At 41.9% G+C, this 17,522-nt stretch overlaps 2 protein-coding genes and 3 non-coding genes across 9 annotated transcripts; all 5 read right to left on the bottom strand.

Moving 5' to 3' along the window:
- Positions 1-4,317: 4,317 nt before the first annotated feature.
- CUNH18orf32 (chromosome unknown C18orf32 homolog) lies at positions 4,318-9,977 on the bottom strand. Of its 2 annotated transcripts, none has more exons than XM_045886739.3 (3): positions 9,840-9,977; positions 6,452-6,639; positions 4,318-5,026 (listed from the first exon to the last, which is right to left on the bottom strand). In XM_045886739.3, exons 2-3 carry the CDS (start codon positions 6,614-6,616, stop codon positions 4,961-4,963), a joined length of 231 nt encoding a protein of 76 aa, XP_045742695.1. In that variant the 5' UTR covers positions 6,617-6,639; positions 9,840-9,977; the 3' UTR covers positions 4,318-4,960. The 2 variants fall into 2 exon arrangements, with proteins under 2 accessions (XP_045742695.1, XP_045742696.1); XM_045886740.3 differs by lacking the exon at positions 9,840-9,977 and adding an exon at positions 9,253-9,491.
- Positions 9,978-10,798: 821 nt separating this feature from the next.
- On the bottom strand, positions 10,799-14,733 carry RPL17 (ribosomal protein L17). Of its 4 annotated transcripts, none has more exons than XM_045886737.2 (7): positions 14,656-14,733; positions 13,847-13,899; positions 13,721-13,761; positions 13,056-13,190; positions 12,709-12,807; positions 11,639-11,830; positions 10,799-10,888 (listed from the first exon to the last, which is right to left on the bottom strand). In XM_045886737.2, exons 2-7 carry the CDS (start codon positions 13,884-13,886, stop codon positions 10,841-10,843), a joined length of 555 nt encoding a protein of 184 aa, XP_045742693.1. In that variant the 5' UTR covers positions 13,887-13,899; positions 14,656-14,733; the 3' UTR covers positions 10,799-10,840. The 4 variants fall into 4 exon arrangements, with proteins under 4 accessions (XP_045742693.1, XP_054366276.1, XP_064433693.1 ...); XM_054510301.1 differs by lacking the exon at positions 14,656-14,733 and adding an exon at positions 14,401-14,428; XM_064577623.1 differs by lacking the exon at positions 14,656-14,733 and having other exon boundaries at positions 13,847-13,907.
- On the bottom strand, positions 12,891-12,956 carry LOC123853329 (small nucleolar RNA SNORD58). Its single transcript, XR_006793104.1, has one exon. It is a non-coding gene; the product is annotated as a small nucleolar RNA SNORD58 (small nucleolar RNA).
- LOC123853330 (small nucleolar RNA SNORD58) lies at positions 13,566-13,630 on the bottom strand. Its single transcript, XR_006793105.1, has one exon. It is a non-coding gene; the product is annotated as a small nucleolar RNA SNORD58 (small nucleolar RNA).
- LOC123853331 (small nucleolar RNA SNORD58) lies at positions 13,983-14,048 on the bottom strand. Its single transcript, XR_006793106.1, has one exon. It is a non-coding gene; the product is annotated as a small nucleolar RNA SNORD58 (small nucleolar RNA).
- Positions 14,734-17,522: the final 2,789 nt, after the last annotated feature.

Genomic DNA, 17,522 nt, shown 5'->3' with positions numbered 1-17,522 from the left:
TGAACTAAGGCAGGGCGCCTGGGTGGCTCAGTTGGTTAAGCAACCGCCTTCGGCTCAGGTCATGATCCTGGAGTCCCTGAATCAAGTCAGGGAGTCTGCTTCTCCCTCTGACCCTCCCCCCTCTCATGTGCTCTCTCTCATTCTCTCTCTCTCTCAAATAAATAAATAAAATCTTAAAAAAAAAATGAACTAAGGCAAAAACAAGCCGCTGAAAACTAGGTAAGTCTGTCATGCTGGTGCAAGGCGAGCAAAATTGAAACTTGAAAACAGGTCCACAAACACTGCTCAGTGCATACTCCGCTCTCCATTTCTGCTCAGTTGTTCCCACTGAGGTCTTACAGGTCTTAGGAGCTGGGATTGCTCCCTAAGGGATCAATGTTTTAAGACCTAAGAGGATAGTTTTGAAATCCTGGACTCTCCACGTAACATCTTTAAACTCTGTGCTCTGATTTCTTTGGAATTCAAGGTTTTCTAAGAATCAGATGAGATCATGTGTGTGAAATACTCTTGCACCAAATATTCATGTTTAACACAGTAGCTTTTACTAGAAAGGCACCCCTGAAACATGACTGACAGATGGCAGGACTGGTATTTTGGGACAAGAGAACACTTATGTGGTATAAAACACTGGCTACCAAATCCAGTCCAAGGGTAGGTGATAAGTTTTTACCAATCAACTATAAAAAAGAAAAATAAAGGGGCGATTGGATGGCTCAGTCAGTTAAGCATCTGACTTTGGCTCAGGTTGTGATCTCAGGATCCTGGGATGGAGCCCCATGTGGAGCCCCACACTGGGACTCCGCACTCAGTGGGGAGTCCGCTTGTCCCCCTCCCTCTGCCCCTCCCCCTGTTCATGAGCATGCTCTCAAATAAAATCTTTAAAAAAGAAAAAAAAGAAAAATATGGACAAAACAGCTAATTTTCCATAAAAATTTTTCATAAATTTATTCAAACTAATGGGCTTTTTCCTTTATTCTTGTGCTCTTTTTCATTCTTTTGGTGTCAAAATGTCTTATGAAATAATGGTGATATATAACTTCTTAAAATACTCTTAGTGGGCCAAATAAAGTAGTCAACTGTGTATCAGTCCCCTCAACCGTTTAAAAATTTTTTTTTTTTACTAGTATGTAAAACACAAGACTGGGAACCAGTGCTTGAGTGTGAGACTGTTAGAAGGGGCAAAGGCCTCAGAAGACCAGCAATTCTTAGGAAGGTGGGTTTACATGAACTGGGATGATCCAGGGAACTTTTTAAATTATTCATACTCAACCTCAAAGAATATTCAATTAGAAAACTGGTGTGCTACAGAAAAAACGAGAGCATAAACAAAGAAAGAGGATGTGGGATCCAGGAATCAAGAGATCCAGCACAGGAGTGGTAAAGGAGAGTCCCAAGAACTGCCCCTGCGCATCAGGTCTCTGCAACAACCAGTCAGGAGAGGAAATACATGGGGAGAAAAAGGTAATTAATAACTCCAGGAAAGCAATGCTTGTATGTGAAAGGAAACACAACCATGCCACAGTAGTCCTCCCTTATCCACGGGGGATATGTTCCAAGACCCACAGTGGATTTCTGAAACCGTGGATAGCACCGAACCCTAGACGTACTGTTTTTTCCTACACATACATACCTATGACAAAGTTTAATTTATAAATCAGACAGAGTGGGGCGCCTGGATGGCCCAGTCAGCTAAGTGTCTGCCTTTGGCTCAGGTCATGATCCCAGGGTCCTGGGATGGAGCCCCGCATTGGGCTCCCTGCTCAGGGGGAAGTCTGCTTCACCCTCTCCCTCCCCCTGCTCTCTAATGAAAAAAATTTTTGAAAATAAAAACTTAAATCACAGTAAGAGATAACAGTAATAGAACAATTATAACCTACTGTAACAAGTTGTGAATGTGATCACTCTCAAAATATCTTACTGAACTGTACCTATCCTTCTTCTTGTGATGATGTGAGGTTAAAATGCCTACATGTTGAGCTGAAGTTAGGTGAAGGAGTTGGCATTGTGATGTAGTGTTAGGCTACTGTTGACCTGACCATACATCTGGAGGATCATCTGCTTCCAGACCTTGGTTGACTGCAGGTAACAGAAAGTGTAGAAGCTAAAGATAAGGGGAGACTACTACACACATACCCTACACAGTGAGGAGTTCCTGCATGCTCATTGTATTAGTGTCCCAGAAAGCAGATGGCACCCCTGAGATAATGCAGTAACCCAGAGCCAGCAGTAAGAGATGCTATCACCCCATCAGGCCCAAAAGGACAAGGTGAGGGAGAGGTTAGTGGAAACTGAAAGGAGTCACACGCAGTTGGCCAACTTGGAGGTGCAGGGACTTTTGGCTGAGGAACACAATTGACCTGAAGGGGACCTGAAGGGAGGCAGCAGAGGGAATAAATACCCTGACCTCCCACCTTCCTTCCCTTCCTCCTACCTTCCCATCTCCTGCTACAGATCCCTACTGGCAAAACCCAACAGAATCTAGAGCTCAGGGGAAGTCTGTTGATGTAGTTCATACAGTTTCTTGGGCAGCAAAGTAGGGTAAAGGCAGCAGATTTGGAAGGCAAATGGACGGCAGCTGGTGCAGTCATAATGATATAGTAATTAATGATAACTCAAATTTACAAAAACATAATTAGGAGGAGGTGTGGGAGAAGTAGAGGGGCTTACAATGTAAGAGAGCTGTACCTGAACCATGGCAGAAAGTCAGTAAGAGCTGACAACTCCAAAAATAGCAGCATATATGTATGTATTATTTAGAAATATGGAGATAAAAGAGAAGACACAGCAATAGCTAAATGAGTAACGCCTTTGGGGACTAAGGAAGTACGGACATTATAAGCCTTACAATATTATGATTTTTAAAAAATGGTATATTTAGGGGCACCTGGGTGGCTCAGTCTTTAAGCGTCTGCCTTCAGCTCAGGTCATGGGTCCTGGGATCGAGCCCCACATCGGGCTCCCTGCTCCGTGGGAGGCCTGCTTCTCCCTCTCCCTCTCCCCCTGCTTGTGTTCCCTCTCTTGCTGTGTCTCTCTCTGTCAAATAAATAAAATCTTAAATAAATAAATAAAAATGATATATTTAATAAAAACTAATTAAGAAAGTTGTTAGAGGGGCACCTAGGTGGCTCAGTCAGTCAAATGTCTGACTCGTGATTTCAGTTTAGGTCTTGCTTGATCTCAGGGTCCTGAGTTCAAGCCCCACACTGGACACCACACCCAGTGTGGAGCCTACTTAAAAAAAAAATTTTAAGTTGGTAGAAGGTACACAGAAAACTAACAGTGGTTACATCTGTGGAGCTAGAATAAGGGTAAAGAAAGAACATTAACTGTTCCATTAACTTGCTCTTGCATTCTTTTACTATGAACAACTTTTTTTTTTTTTAAGAATTTAAGTAATCTCTACACCCAACGTGGGGCTTGAACCTACAACCCCGAGATCAAGAGTTTCAAGCTCCACTGACTGAGCCAGCCAAGTGTCCCAACATCTATTTTTATAATATAATTTTTATACCTTAAAAAAAAAAGCCTAATCAGAGGCTATCCTGTGCAAAAAAAACCCACCACAACCTAATCAACTGAATATAGTTGCTAAAGGGGATTGATTTTATCCTTGTGGGTTGGAGCAGAAAAACTGAAAACTACTGATCTATATCAAACGAAATCCAGGATTAATCAATGACTTTACCATACATGCAGCTTAATAGAGCCTCAGTTAGGACCGAGGATTTCAAGAGCAGGAGTTCCTTTTTTTTTTTTTTTTTTAAAGATTTTTATTTATTTATTTGACAGAGAGAGACACAGCGAGAGCGGGAACACAAGCAGGGGGAGTGGGAGAGGGAGAAGCAGGCTTCCCGCCGAGCCCGAAGCCCGATGCGGGGCTCGATCCCAGGACCCTGGGATCATAACCTGAGCTGAAGGCAGACGCTTAACGACTGAGCCACCCAGGCGCCCCAAGAGCAGGAGTCCTTTTAACCTCTCCTTCTAACCCCATAGGGAATAAACATACAATAGTAAGATAAGGCTCATCATCTTTGAATATTTATACATCCCTACACTAATGTGAAGCAGCCCAGGGATGAAAGACCATATGGAGGCCCAGAGCAGTAAAGAACTACCCAGTCCCATGTTAAAAACCACTAAATTCTGGAGTGTCTTGTTATGCAACAACAATGCATACAATCTACTCTTTAAAAAAAAAAAAAAAGATTGTTGTTTCACAACTATCCAGATGCTATCACACTATAATTCTACTTTCTGATGTGGCAAAAAATATCCGTTTTAAATATTTAAACTGTAAAGGAAAAAAAGAACCACAGACTAAACTGAATATTTAATATACTTTGTAAGAACAGAAGAAATGCAACAAGGATTAGAATTTTATAATATACATTAGGTATTTCTGCAAAAGGTATTCCATTTTTCAAAGGCGTTTCCCCGATTTTCCTGTCTTTTCTATTTTCCTCAGAGCAGTAAGCAGGAATTACTACTCTCAGAAGTAGGCTGCTCTGTTGTATTGGACAGTAATTACATCTTTAGGTTTCAAGTCCCCATCATCTCCCCAAACCCCTTTTCCTTTCACCGTACTGTCTCACTGCACTGTTTAACGGTAACATTGTACTCTGCTCAAATTCAAAGAGCCTGAACGAAAGCAAGAGGCCCAAGGATTTTTGAGTACTGGTTTGGGAGCAATGTCTACTGGCACAAACCTTCTATTTATTCATAACTACAATAATAGAAATGGAAGCTACTTCAATGAAACAGAAACTCAGGAATGAGATCATTAAATATAAGTAAACACATTTTAAATATAAATACCATGTATTTCCTGATTAGTGTCAGGTAGTAAGCTATCTATCCCACATTCTGGTCTCAGAGAAAAAGGTCAGAGACAATTACAAGCAAGGTGCTTCATATTATCATGTCCATTTTTAAAACAATGAGATCCTTTGGAACAATCACTTCAGTCTTTCTTTTTATCAGAGATTTCCGTTGGTCCTTTTGCTGGTAATCCATTTATGTCTGTGTCCTAAAATTAAAAAAAAAAAAAATTTTAGATATTATTACAACTCGTTATAAGAAGTCTTCTCTTTGAAAACCGACAACAAATTTCAGAATGAAAAAGCTCTGCTTCTGGAAATGTGCAGGGTGGCTAAATTAGGAGAGAACACAAGGGAGGTCAAACTTAACAAGAACCAATGCTAAAAAGAGTTGTCCAAATATTCACTTTAAAAAATAACTTCATTTTGGGCGCCTGGGTGGCTCAGTTGGTTAAGCGACTGCCTTCGGCTCAGGTCATGATCCTGGAGTCCCGGGATCGAGTCCCGCATCGGGCTCCCTGCTCGGCAGGAAGTCTGCTTCTCCCTCTGACCCTCCTCCCTCTCATGCTCTCTGTCTCTCATTCTCTCTGTCTCAAATAAATAAATAAAATCTTTAAAAAAAAAAATAACTTCATTTTGTTTTTTTAGAAATCTCTATGATCCCCCCAACTAAATTTCTTTCTTTTTTTTTTTTAAGATTTTATTTTTTGACAGAGAGAGACACAGTGAGAGAGGGAACACAAGCAGGGGGAGTGGGAGAGGGAGAAGCAGGCTTCCCGCGAAGCAGGGAGCCCGATGCGGGGTTCAATCTCAGGACCCTGGGACCATGACCTGAGCCGAAGGCAGACGCTTAAAGACTGAGCCACCCAGGCGCCCCTAAATTTCTTATCATTGAGTGAAACTGGCATATTTTAGTATCATTTCTTCTCATCCATTAGTTATTTACTATTATTCTTACCAGCCAATAAATATTGGTTATTATCTTGGCATTAAAACAAGGAACAAACACACTAATCAGAAGTCCAGTTTAAAACCTTAGTTTAAACCAAATGTTAGTTACTAAAAAACTCACCAAACCCCTTATTTTAAAAAAAGAAATTGGGGCGCCTGGGTGGCTCAGTTGGTTGAGTGTCTGCCTTCAGCTCAGGTCATGATCCCAGGGTCCTGGGTTTGAGCCCTGCTTTGGGATCCCTGTTCAGTGGGAAGCCTGCTTCTCCCCCTCCCTCTACCTGTAGCTCCCCTTGCTTGTGCTCTCTTGGTCAAATAAATAAATAAAATCTTAAAAAAAAAAAAAAAAAAAATTAAGCCTAAGCACCTGGGCAGCTCAGTTGGTTGAATGTCTAACTCTTGATTTACGCTCGGGTCATGGTCTCAGAGTGGTGGGAGAGAGCCCCACAAAGGGCTTGATGCTGAGCATGGAGCCTGCTTAGGATTCTCTCTCTCTCTCTCTGTCCTGACCCCACCCCCCAGCTCATACTCTCCCTCTAAATAAATAAAATCTTAAAAAAAAAAAAAAAAGAAATTAAGACACATTAATGAAGCTTCTGGTTCCAAATACTTGCCTAGGCAACTATTTCCCCTGTCTGTACCACCCTCGTCACCTGCCCTTATTCAAGGTATTTTAATGTTCTTACCTTACAGTCTACCTTGCCTTTGTTTTTATCGTGGGATTCTCGAAGAGCTTTTCTAGGCCACATACGACTAACAAAGGGGGAAATCAGAGGATATATGTATGGCTCCAGGAATTTTTTGTAGATCCAGAGCAGAATCGGAATGACGATGCAAGGAATGCACACCATCCTCCCAGGCTGGAGTTCCTGAACTGCTGACATGCATGAAAAAACCAATCAGTTCATCACAGATTAATGACTGAAGGAATTTACCTAGATGAAGATATTTGAAAGGACTATTTCTACATTAAAGGAAAAACCTAAATTATTTGTTAGCTAAAAGCACGAATCTATTAAATAAAAATGCTGCTCTCTGTAAAGATACAAGAGGTGGTAGATGTGAAAATAACAGTGAGGTGCCTGCCTCCAAACCTCTCCAATCACTGCTTCCCAACCATAAATTGTAAGGATAAAGGAAAGACACTAACTTTTGCTGGGTACTAGGCAGTTAGGCCGTTTGCCTTTATCAACTCCTGTAATTTTCAAAAACTCCAGCCTCATCATCTTCGGAGACTGACAGTAGTGATTAGCTAAACCTCCAAAGCTAAGGCAAATCCTGTAATAAGGAATTCACTAAGGTATCACTTTGGAAGACCTGTAGGCTGCAAACCAGCTGGACTTTCCCAGGCAACAAATCTTCTTTGATATATTTGCTTTTTTTCTTTTTAATAGCAATTAAGGTAAACTGAGTAATGAAAATATTTTATTTGGTATTATTATTGTTGTAAGTACACTGTCCATTTCAAAAAATCTCCCTCTAGGGGAGACTGGGGGGCTCAGTCAGTTAAGGGTCCGACTCTTGGTTTCAGCTCAGGTGGTGAGATCAAGCTCCTGAGTTGGGAATCAGCGCTCAGCAGGGAGTTGCTTGAGATTCTCTCCCTTTGCCCCTCCTCCCATGCACATGCTCTCTCTCAAATAAATAAATCTTTTTTTAAAAAGTTAACACCTCTAATTTCCTCGATGATTAGAAATTACCTTGGAATTTCTCCAAATCAGCAATTTCTTGAAAAAGAACCAATACTACTTCCATAATATACTATTGAACCAAAGACCTCTTAAATTTACTGAAATTTTAGGCCTGAAAAACTAAGAAGCTTCAGAACAGTGCATAAAGCTAATAATTCAGGATGTTAAAATTTATTTTCAAAATATTATAAATTTAGTAGTATTTGGCTGTCAAAGGACTCAGCATCATGACTACACTAAGGCCATTTAAAATTATTCACAGTACAAATGAGCAGTGGTAGGGGCACCTGGGTGGCTCAGTCGTTAAGCGTCTGCCTTCAGCTCAGGTCATGATCCCAGAGTCCTGGGATCGAGCCCCGCATCGGACTCCCTGCTCAGCAGGAAGTCTGCTTCTCCCTCTCCCACTCCCCCTGCTTGTGTTCCTGCTCTCCCTGTCTCTCTCTCTGTCAAATAAATAAAATCTTTAAAAAAAACCAAAAAACCCCAAAACACACAAATGAGCAGTGGTATAGATAACCCAATCTCAACGTCACTTTGAAATGAATTATGAGAGATATAAACAAGCAAACATATAAATGTGTATCAAGGAACGATCAGCTATTTTATAAAGGATTCATAGCTAAAAAAATTCTTATTTTTTTAAAGATTTTATTTATTTATTTGACAGAGAAACAGCGAGAGAGGGAACACAAGCAGGGGGAGAGGGAGAGGGAGAAGCAGGCTTCCTGCGGAGCAGGGAGCCCGATGTGGGGTTCAATCCCAGGACACTGGGATCATGACCTGAGCCACCCACGCGCCCCATAGTTGGATTCTTTAAAAGAGTCCCCTGGTCAAACTAAAGTAACAATTTAAGAATTTACCAAAATATTGTTTCAGAATTTTAAAGAGCATATTTTCTGATTAAAGTTAAGTCAAAATGAGCAGTGAGTCTTTTTCAGCATTTTCTAAGGAATCATTATTTTTGGCCATAGACATTTAGAACTTCATCTGGAGAGACTTAAGAGGTGATCTGGTTTAGGTCTGGCACTCTTACAGACACCATAGCCTAATAAATCAGAGCAGACTGGTTGGGAGCTGCCCAGATTTGAGACCTGCTTTCACCACTTTCGAGATGGTGTTCTTGGGCAAATTATTTAAGGAGTCTGTGCCTTGATGCCCTCCTGTGGAAAATGAAGACAATAGCCTATCTCCTAGGGATGTAAATGTGGGTCAGATACGTCAATAACGAATATAAAGCTCAGAAAAGTGTGTGCATGTATTAAGTACTATGTAACTGTTGTTACCCTCCCCCCGCCCCCACAAACAGATCCAAAAGTTGCCACCTGTCCAAAGTTCACAGAGAGCTAAAGAGTAACTAGAGTTGGCTAAGACCAGAATTCCCAATTCTGGTTTCCTAGCTCAATTCTCTTGCCTTTTTCCCTAACGAAAATACAATGATTAAGTTATTCCCCTCTTACCAAGCCTTCAAAACCCACTTAAACCCTTCACAACAACTGAGGGTTCCCAGGAGTAGGCTAAGTTAATGACTGGCAGTCCATCACAGATTCATTTTCACCTACTTCTAATTATTGTTTTAAATAATTTCCCAAGAACAAGTGCTACCCATCACTTATGTCATAATCATGGCCTGTATAAAAATTGTTAGCTCTCTTCATAATGAAACTACTGTATTTTATCTCTTTCTTAATCCTTACATGACTCTTTGGAGTGAGATTTTACTTCAGACATGTGGAAAATACGGCTTATAAAGGTCTGGAAGGTGCTATGATAAATTGATAAAATATTTTATTTGTTCTCACCCAGCCAATTCTCAGTACAACAAAGCGAGCAAAATGGACTTAAACTGTCGGAGGAGAGGGATTTTCTTTCATTCGGCTTCGTACAAGGTAACAATGGAATACAGAGGAAAAGGCTGAAGCTCTATTTGAAATCGGGCAGGTACCGTGGGGCAACGCCACCTCCCTTCAGTAACCGAGTTTAGCACATTATTTCACGGGGCAGGTTGAGTCCAAGACAACGACTGAAAAGACAGGAGAGAGTGAGAGCGAACGGTGGTGAAGATGCCAGGAGAGCGAAACGAAGCCGACAATACAGGCCAAGGAAGAGAATAAACGCACAGAAAGACAGTGAGACGTGAGACGCAGGGCAGCAGGTGCGTGGCCGTGGACAGAGGCGGCAGGGGCGCGCGTCTGGAGGGCGAAGCAGGATGTACCGGGAGAGCGCCGGCGGGCCGCGGGGGGTCCCAGAGCAGTCCCACCGCGAGCGGGTGGGGCTCGCTCACCGCCGCCCGGGCTGGAGCCTGCAAAGCGGCTCCACAGCACCAGGGCCACCGCCCACCTCCGCCCGACCCCCCGCCGCCAGCCCGAGCCCACCCGGCCCCACTCACCCTCGACCACGGGTCCGAGTGTAAATGTCCGCACTTCCGGAGGGAGGGACGTGCTGCCGCAGAGCCAATGGGCACCGCAAAAGTGGCCGACAAAGGCGCGCCTGCGTCAGCCGGAGCACGCACAGGACGTAACGGTGACGCCCAAGCGGGGGCGCGGCCCGGCTTCCGGCGCAGCCACCGAGAGCTCAAACCCTGCAGATGGCGAGTAAGTGCAGGGCTTTCCTGTCCCGGAGGCTGGAGTAAAATCCAAGACATTGAGGAAAGATTAACGCCAGTGCCGGTGGTTCACCACCATTGGGAAGGTTACTGCACTTGCATGTGAGGGCGAGGATGTTCTCCATCCCCTGTGGCTCGACACGTCCGTCGGAAAGGGCCGGAAGTGCTTTTAAGCGTTTAAAATAAACGGCTATACCCCTTTACACCGACTAGGACAGCGGTAAGCCAACTGGAGAAACTGGAACCCTCACAGTTGGTATGACAGCTTTGCCTCTTGGTTAGAGACCCAAGAGAAATGAAAATGTTATGCAAAGTTAAAGCCAGTGACAAAGGGCCGTTTGCATGAAATGTCCAGGAAAGGCTTATCTACATAGACATCTACATAATGGTTGCTCAAAACTATAGGGTCTGGTAAGGAGTGACGGCAAACCACTGCCAAGGTTCCTCTTTAGGATAATGAAAATGTCCAAAAATTTGCCTGGCGATGGATGCATAATTGAATATAATAAAAACCACTGAACTGTAATTGGGTTAATCGTACAATGTGCTCAATCTCAAAGTGGTTGGAAAAAAATTCAGAAAAATGCCCATGCTCAAATTCCATTATGCAAAGCACCAAGAAATTCATGAACCAAAATTAATGGCAGAGGACAAATAATAATCTTTCTAGTTTAATCGGAAGAAAACTCATTTGATCCATTTTGCGAAGATACTTGAAATATGTTTAATAATAAAAGGCCACCAACGTTCTCTTTTTATTTTTATTTGCATTTATTCTGCAGAACTTACTCCCGGGCCATAAGTTTTTGTTTCTTCAGTTTCTTCTGGGATATCTGGGAAACAAAAATAAAAGGTCTGTTACAAGTTTCCTGGAGAAACTCACACTACATCTTGAATAGGTTATAGTTCTGGAAAAAATAGGAAACATCAATGTAAAAGGGAGTCCTCTGGCATAGAGAAATGGCATGGGGGGAGGGACAGATGTAAGGAAATTAGAGTAAGCTGGGAGTTTGTGAAGACTGGGGGCAGGCAGACCATGTGTAAGTGGCAACAAGAACAAAGACAACAGGGGCATCTGGGTGGCTATGTCGGTTAAGTGTCAAGTGTCCCATTCTTAGTTTTGGCTCATGATCTCAGGATCATGAGATTGAGCCTGGAGTGGGGCGCTGTGCTTGAGATTCTCTCCTTCTGCCCCTCTCCCCCGCTCTCACTCTAATATAAAATCTTAAAAAAAAAAAAAGAATGGAAGACAATGTATTTAAGCAACAAAATCAATAGAAGTTAAATTCATGAGGCACAAAGGGAAGGAGTCCAGAATCAGTCCCAGGTTCCCAGCTTAAAGAACTGAATGGGATTCAGTTACTGAAAACAAGCTTATTTGGAGAGGTGGGGAGAGGGGAAGGGCCCATTTTTCGCACATGTTGCACTTAAAGTGGCTATGGACATATAGGTGGGGCCATCAGCAGATAATTATAATTCTGATATAACAAAATATTAAAAAGCCAGATAATTATATAGTTCTGATATAACGAAATATGTAAAAACAAACAAACAAATAAAACTGACCAATGAAAGTAGTTTACCTTTTTCTTCTGTGCAACCTCCTCTTCTGGTTTAGGAACAATCTGCTCTTTTTCAGTAAGGATCATCTCAATGTGGCAAGGAGAGCTCATGTATGGGTTAATCCGACCATGAGCCCTGTACGTTCTACGCCGCATCTTGGGGGCTTTGTTCACCTGGATGTGCTCAATGACCAGAGAATCAACATCTAAACCCTGGAAAGAGGGAGAACAAAATCAAATCAACATCTTTATCTCAACACCACAAACCCTATCATTATATCAAGTCCTCACCTTTACAAGGCAATTCTAAGACTCTACATAGCATATCTGTTCAAACAGCTGGTTGCTTTTACCTTTATTCTAAGCATCTTTCCTTAAACCTAAGTAACTACCAAAACTCAATGCTATATGCAGTTTGTAAGTGGCCTCCCTAGAAGTCATTGAGGAGAGTGGATCTGGTAGTGTCAATTTCTAAGCACTGATGAAAAACAAGATTTTGGCAGCGCAGTTTAGCAGCTAGAAGGGTTATAGCCAGACCTACATTAACTCCAGTTCTGGCCTAGATTTCCAAATACAAAGGGTAATGGATAATGCACAAAACAGACACTGCTTTGTTGACTATATTCATTGTTTTAAAAATCTCACATTTAACCTGTCTCTCCATTATGCACACAGGCAACAAACCACATTAACCATTACTAAGGCAATCATTTTGGGAACCTCTTCTTGTTCCTTTGTAATACAAGGTTTCTACTGCTTGCATTTACAAGTATTTTTTGAAGTTCACAAGTCATACTACCAAAAATGTCTATGATACCAGAAAGGTTATAAACCCTTGAGTAAAATACATGAGAGAAAATGGTGGTTTTTTGCTAGGACTGGGTTTATAAGGGAAAACAGACTTAAGACCATGCTTTTGAACATCTTCACAGACAAAAATTTTGGTCTTCCGGAAATTGGAGGTGGAGATGAAAAAAAAAATGTGAAATTTACTGAGAAGCCAAGACAAAGAAACAAATCTGGACAACAGCAACAGTAATTGAACCACCATCCAAGTCGTATACATATAAAGATGTTAATGGTTTGGGTACCTTAAGTTCAGCATTACTCTCTGCATTTTTAAGCATGTGCAGTAAAAATTCAGCACTCTTCTTGGGCCACCGACCCTGTGTCCAGCCCCACTGCTTGGCCTGAAAGAAATCCAAGAGAGGTGATTAGTCATTTCCCCTGATTTAAATCAGTGTTACAATCAAGATGAATTTATTTTATGAAGGTTGCTCAGAACACAGTTTTTTTTCATGGTTAATCCAAAGGTGTCCTAAGTTGGTCATCACAGCAACCAGAAAGAACCCGATTAAAGGCAGATCCTAACCATTGTTACCCCACCCAATCACTTTCTGTTACAACGTCCTTTCAGGTAGCAACTAAGAGCTCTCACCTGGGCACACCTACCAACTCCACCATTGTAGCGACGGAATGGCACACACTGCTTCTGTAAAGTGACGTCTTTCAGATACTTGGTGGCTTTTCGGATATGCATACCCTTGATGGCCTGGGCAGTTTCACGTGTGTTCTAAGTATAGACAATAAAAACTGAGTTAACCTTGTTAGAGGATAACAATTCTTCAAGTAAACATTCAATTCTTTTTTTTTTTTCAAAATGTCAACATTAAATTAAAGACTTCCCATTCTTGAAAGGTGAGGCAATGTAGAGAGAAAAAAAAAAACCTGTGCTTAAAAACCAGGGAGAATTGGCTTAAAGTTAGGGAGAAACAAATTCCAAACCCCTATTAACTGTAATGTTTTAATCCCATCACCTTGTAACTATGTACGTCCCATTCTCTTCTCTACACTAGTTTAAGTAGTTCTCCTTAGTTTTACCCAATTCCATGAATCTTAAAGTGCTCATTGTATGATTGATGGTTACAGAATCAGTATCTTGAAGGTGACCGCTCAGAACTGATTAATTTTCATGGTAAATCCAAAGGTGTCCTAAGAAACACATCACTGCAGTCACCTTTTCAGAATGGGGGGGGGCGGGGGGCGGGAAATTCACCGGAACACGTGACACAACTCTTAGAACGTGAACGTTGGTTCCCATACCTTAAAGTGAACACGAAGATTTGAACCTCTTGATTTACATGCTAAGAAACAAGAAGTTTGGGTTAATTTGGGGGTATCTCATTGTTCCTTTTACCCCCCAAAATAAGGAATATATTGTTCACTTACATTTCGTAGGGTTTTCTGGGTCAAGCGAATAGCGAACCATTTTCAGAGGTCACCTGGAAGGGAGCGGGAAGGAATTCTGTCGACACGAATTTACGGTCACCGACGCAGTTTAAGTGTGTGTTAACTACTACCAACAGCCGCTCAGAAAGTACTTGTTTTCATGGTTAATCCAAAGGTGTCCTAAGAAATGCCATCATCGCGGCCACCCTCTTCTCCAGTGCTTTCTGCCCCTGCATCCACTAGGGCCTGCGGCAGCGCTGACACAGACTAGTGCCACGGACCTCAGCAGCCCTCCCCCTCTGAAGGAAAATACAGTTTCAATCCCCCTCTGGATCCCTCAGGAGTAAAAGGATTCGACGCCTCGACGCGGCAGGACGCTTCTCTCTGGAGAACGCGCTGCCGTCTCCCCAGTACTTCTGGGCTATTAGTTAAGCGCCATCGAACTTCAAACACTCGTTCAAACGGATGAAGGCTCAACCCGACTTTACTTTTATTCCCCCAAAACGTTCTCTCGTTGCAGCCACACACGCGCCGCGTACTCAGCCGGCACTCACCCAAAGACACTGGCCCTGAGTCGGAAACGGCACTGACCACAGACCGCCCGTACCCCTCGCCACCCCCATTCCCGCCCATCGCGGCCTTCTGCTCCGACACGTCCCCCTGCACCGAGGGACATCCCCTTCAGCGAAGAATCGATAGCCGCAGAAGCCTTCCTCCCGGGGACATGGACATCAGCGCCACCGAAACCAGGATGGTGGCGATGACCGGAGGATTCAGTAGCCGCGGAGACATGGCAAACAATCACTCACCTCAGGCCGCTTAGGGGAAGAGGAAGAGCAGAGGCTCCTGGGAGAATTCATGAGAACTCGATCTCTCGCGAGATTTCCAGCCGAGCGAGCAAGCGAGCAAGTGATTTGAAGGAAGGCGGAGCTCTAGGAGAAAGGGAGTGTGGAATATGTTTTAGAAGGTCTGGAAACGAATTGCCCTTTTAGGGAATATCTCAAAATTCTCCTTTTTTTGGTATCCAGAAATAAAGTTATAGATTTTAAATTTCAATCAATTAAAAAGAGGCTTATAGTTCTAGGATAGGATCACGTATTATTAGATATAGACGAGACGTTTATTCGCCAACATTTGTTAGATTTGATTATGTGATCATGTACCCCTAAAAGTGGTTAGTAAATGGACAATTAAGAAGATGCAAAGGATGGGATGGTAATTACGATAATCAGAAAATTCTCAGGAGGGGAATATCACCCAGTCAGGTGTACTACAATGGTTGAAGAATGACACTTCTAGATCTTCTCCTGGTGCAGAAAAACTCTTGGCCGCTATCTTTCCTTTCTTCTCACCCAAGTCATCTATCTGGTTATTCCCTCACAGCCATTGGTGGTCTTAGCACTTAGCTTTGGGTCTTCTATTTCAAGGCGCCATCACTCCAGGCAAATTCAAATTCTAAGTGAAAAAACTCTGGACAATGGCTCTAAGCACTCTTGGTTCCTTGACCAGGATTCCAGAGACCTCAGTCCCAGATCCCTCTCCTGGACTCCACTCCCATTGCCAGGTAGAGGTTGGATTCCATGGTCTTTCCTCAGTAGCTCCCATCCCTCACGTGGCTTCAACCGCAAGCTGAGAACACCCAACTCCACATCTCTCATCCACTCCACATCTCTTGCTTGAGCTCGTCCCAGACAGACATCAAATTACTCCGCAGTTTAAGTTCTTACCTTTGGGTTGAATTAATTTTTGTAACTCAATTTTGTTTGACATAAGGGTCTAAATTAACTTTTTGCATATGGATAGTCAATTTTTCTGGCACCATTTGTTAAAAACACTGTCTTTTTTTATTGAATTGCTGTCGCACTTTTATTGAAAATCAGTTGACCAGAAAGGGGAGGATTTATTTCTGGACTTTCAATTATGTTCTGTCGATCTATTTGATTATCTTTGCATCAACATCTCACTGTCCTGAAACTTTACAGTGAAATTTGAAATCAGCTAGTATATGTTTTCCGAAATTGTTTTGTCTCTTCTGGGTCCTCTATATTTCCATATAAATTTTAGGACCAGCTTGTTAATTTCTCAGAAAGCCTGCTGGGATTTTGATAGGGTTAGCATTGAATCTATAGATCAGTTTGAAGAAAATTGCCATTGAAGAATTTTAAGTCTTATATCTGCGAACAACAAAAAAAATCTGTTTAAATCTTTTATCATTTCTCTTAGCAATGTTCTGTAGTTTTCAGAGTACAAGTTTCGTTCTTTAATTTTTTTATGCTATTGTGAGTGACATTTTTTTTTAAAAGATTTATTTATTTGAGAGAGAGAGTGCACGGATGTGGGCACACAGGCACCAGCGTGAAGCGGGGAAGGGCAGAGGGAGAGGGAGAGAAGCAGACTCCCTGCTGAGCGTGGAGCCCGCTGTCTGGGACGGGGCGGGAGGGGGGTGCAGAGCGGGGAGGCGAGGGGGCTGGATCTCATGAACCTGAGATTATGACCTGAGCCAAAACCAGGAGTCGGATGCTTGACTGACTGAGCCACCCAGGCACCCTGAGTGACATTATTTTTTAATTTCATTTTTGGATTGTTCATCACTAGTATGTAAAAATAGAACTGATTTCTACATTTTCAACTTGTTTCCTTCACCCTGCTATATTCCTTAGGACTCCTTCCTTTCTCCTTCCTTCCTTCCTCACCCCCCTTTTTATTTGCCTTCTTAGAGGGGGCCAGAATGTCCTGCACAATAATAAATAGAAGTAATGAAGATGGACACCACCGTCTTTTTCCCAGTCCTATGGAAAAAAATCTTCTGTCTTTCACCAGTAAATATGATATTACCAATAGTTTTCTCATAGACCTTTATCAGGTTGTGGAAGTATTTTTTTCATGAGTGGGTGTTGAATTTTGTCATGTGTTTTTTCTGCATCTGTTGAGTTGATCATGTGGTTTTTGTCCTTTATTCTGTTAGTGTGGTGTACTATGTTAATTGATTTTTAATTGTTAACTAACCTTGCATGCCTGGGATAAACCCTGCTTGGCTGTGGCATATAATCCTTTTCCAGTTTTACTGGATATTCTGCTTACAGGGATACTGTAGTTTTTTTGTGATGTCTCTGGCTTTGGTATTAGGGTAATGTTGGTTTTACAGAATGAGTCAGGAAATCTTTCCTCCTCTGTTTTATGAAAAAGTGTGTGAAGGATTGGTATTATTTCTTCTTTACATATTTCATAAAATCTACTATGTGGGATATTTTAAATTTTTGAGAGAAACAACAATACTTGATATGGGTCAGTCATCATGCAAATGACTTGCTAGAGTTAGTTCATAATTTCAACATTAGATATTTACTACATTCCTTTTGATACCATTATATCTTTGCAAGGGTGGGGTTTCTGTGGTTGCTTTGATGAAAAGAAAGCAGTCTGTAAAAATCATCATGGAACAGGAAATGAAGATGGTAGTGTCCAATAAGATCCCAAGGTCTGCAAACTTGTACATAAGATGCACAAATCTCAGTAAGAAATTGTTATTTAGGAAGTAAATGAATTGTTATTTAAGAATAAAATAAGCTTAAGAAATAAATACGATCTTTGTCTTCATTTTGTGCATGTTATTTTTTTCAAATGGCCACTAAGGATATATTTACAATATTAATAGATTTAATACATAGTATTTATA

The sequence above is a fragment of the Mirounga angustirostris genome, unplaced genomic scaffold (assembly GCF_029215605.1).
Source record: "Mirounga angustirostris isolate CCGP_5_RB_7025 unplaced genomic scaffold, mMirAng1.0.hap1 SCAF_14, whole genome shotgun sequence".
Lineage (NCBI taxonomy): Eukaryota > Metazoa > Chordata > Mammalia > Carnivora > Phocidae > Mirounga > Mirounga angustirostris.
This window is presented reverse-complemented; position numbering and strand designations above follow the sequence as displayed.

Coding starts and splice junctions, on each gene's coding strand:
- RPL17 (XM_045886737.2), bottom strand. CDS start 13,886: ATGGTTCGCTATTCGCTTGACCCAGAAAACCCTACGAAAT. Junction 13,191..13,720: donor ATCTTCGTGTTCACTTTAAG/GTATGGGAACCA, acceptor GTCTATACTTAG/AACACACGTGAAACTGCCCA. Junction 12,808..13,055: donor GAGTTGGTAGGTGTGCCCAG/GTGAGAGCTCTT, acceptor GATTTCTTTCAG/GCCAAGCAGTGGGGCTGGAC.
- CUNH18orf32 (XM_045886739.3), bottom strand. CDS start 6,616: ATGGTGTGCATTCCTTGCATCGTCATTCCGATTCTGCTCTGGATCTAC. Junction 5,027..6,451: donor AAGGCAAGGTAGACTGTAAG/GTAAGAACATTA, acceptor TTTTAATTTTAG/GACACAGACATAAATGGATT.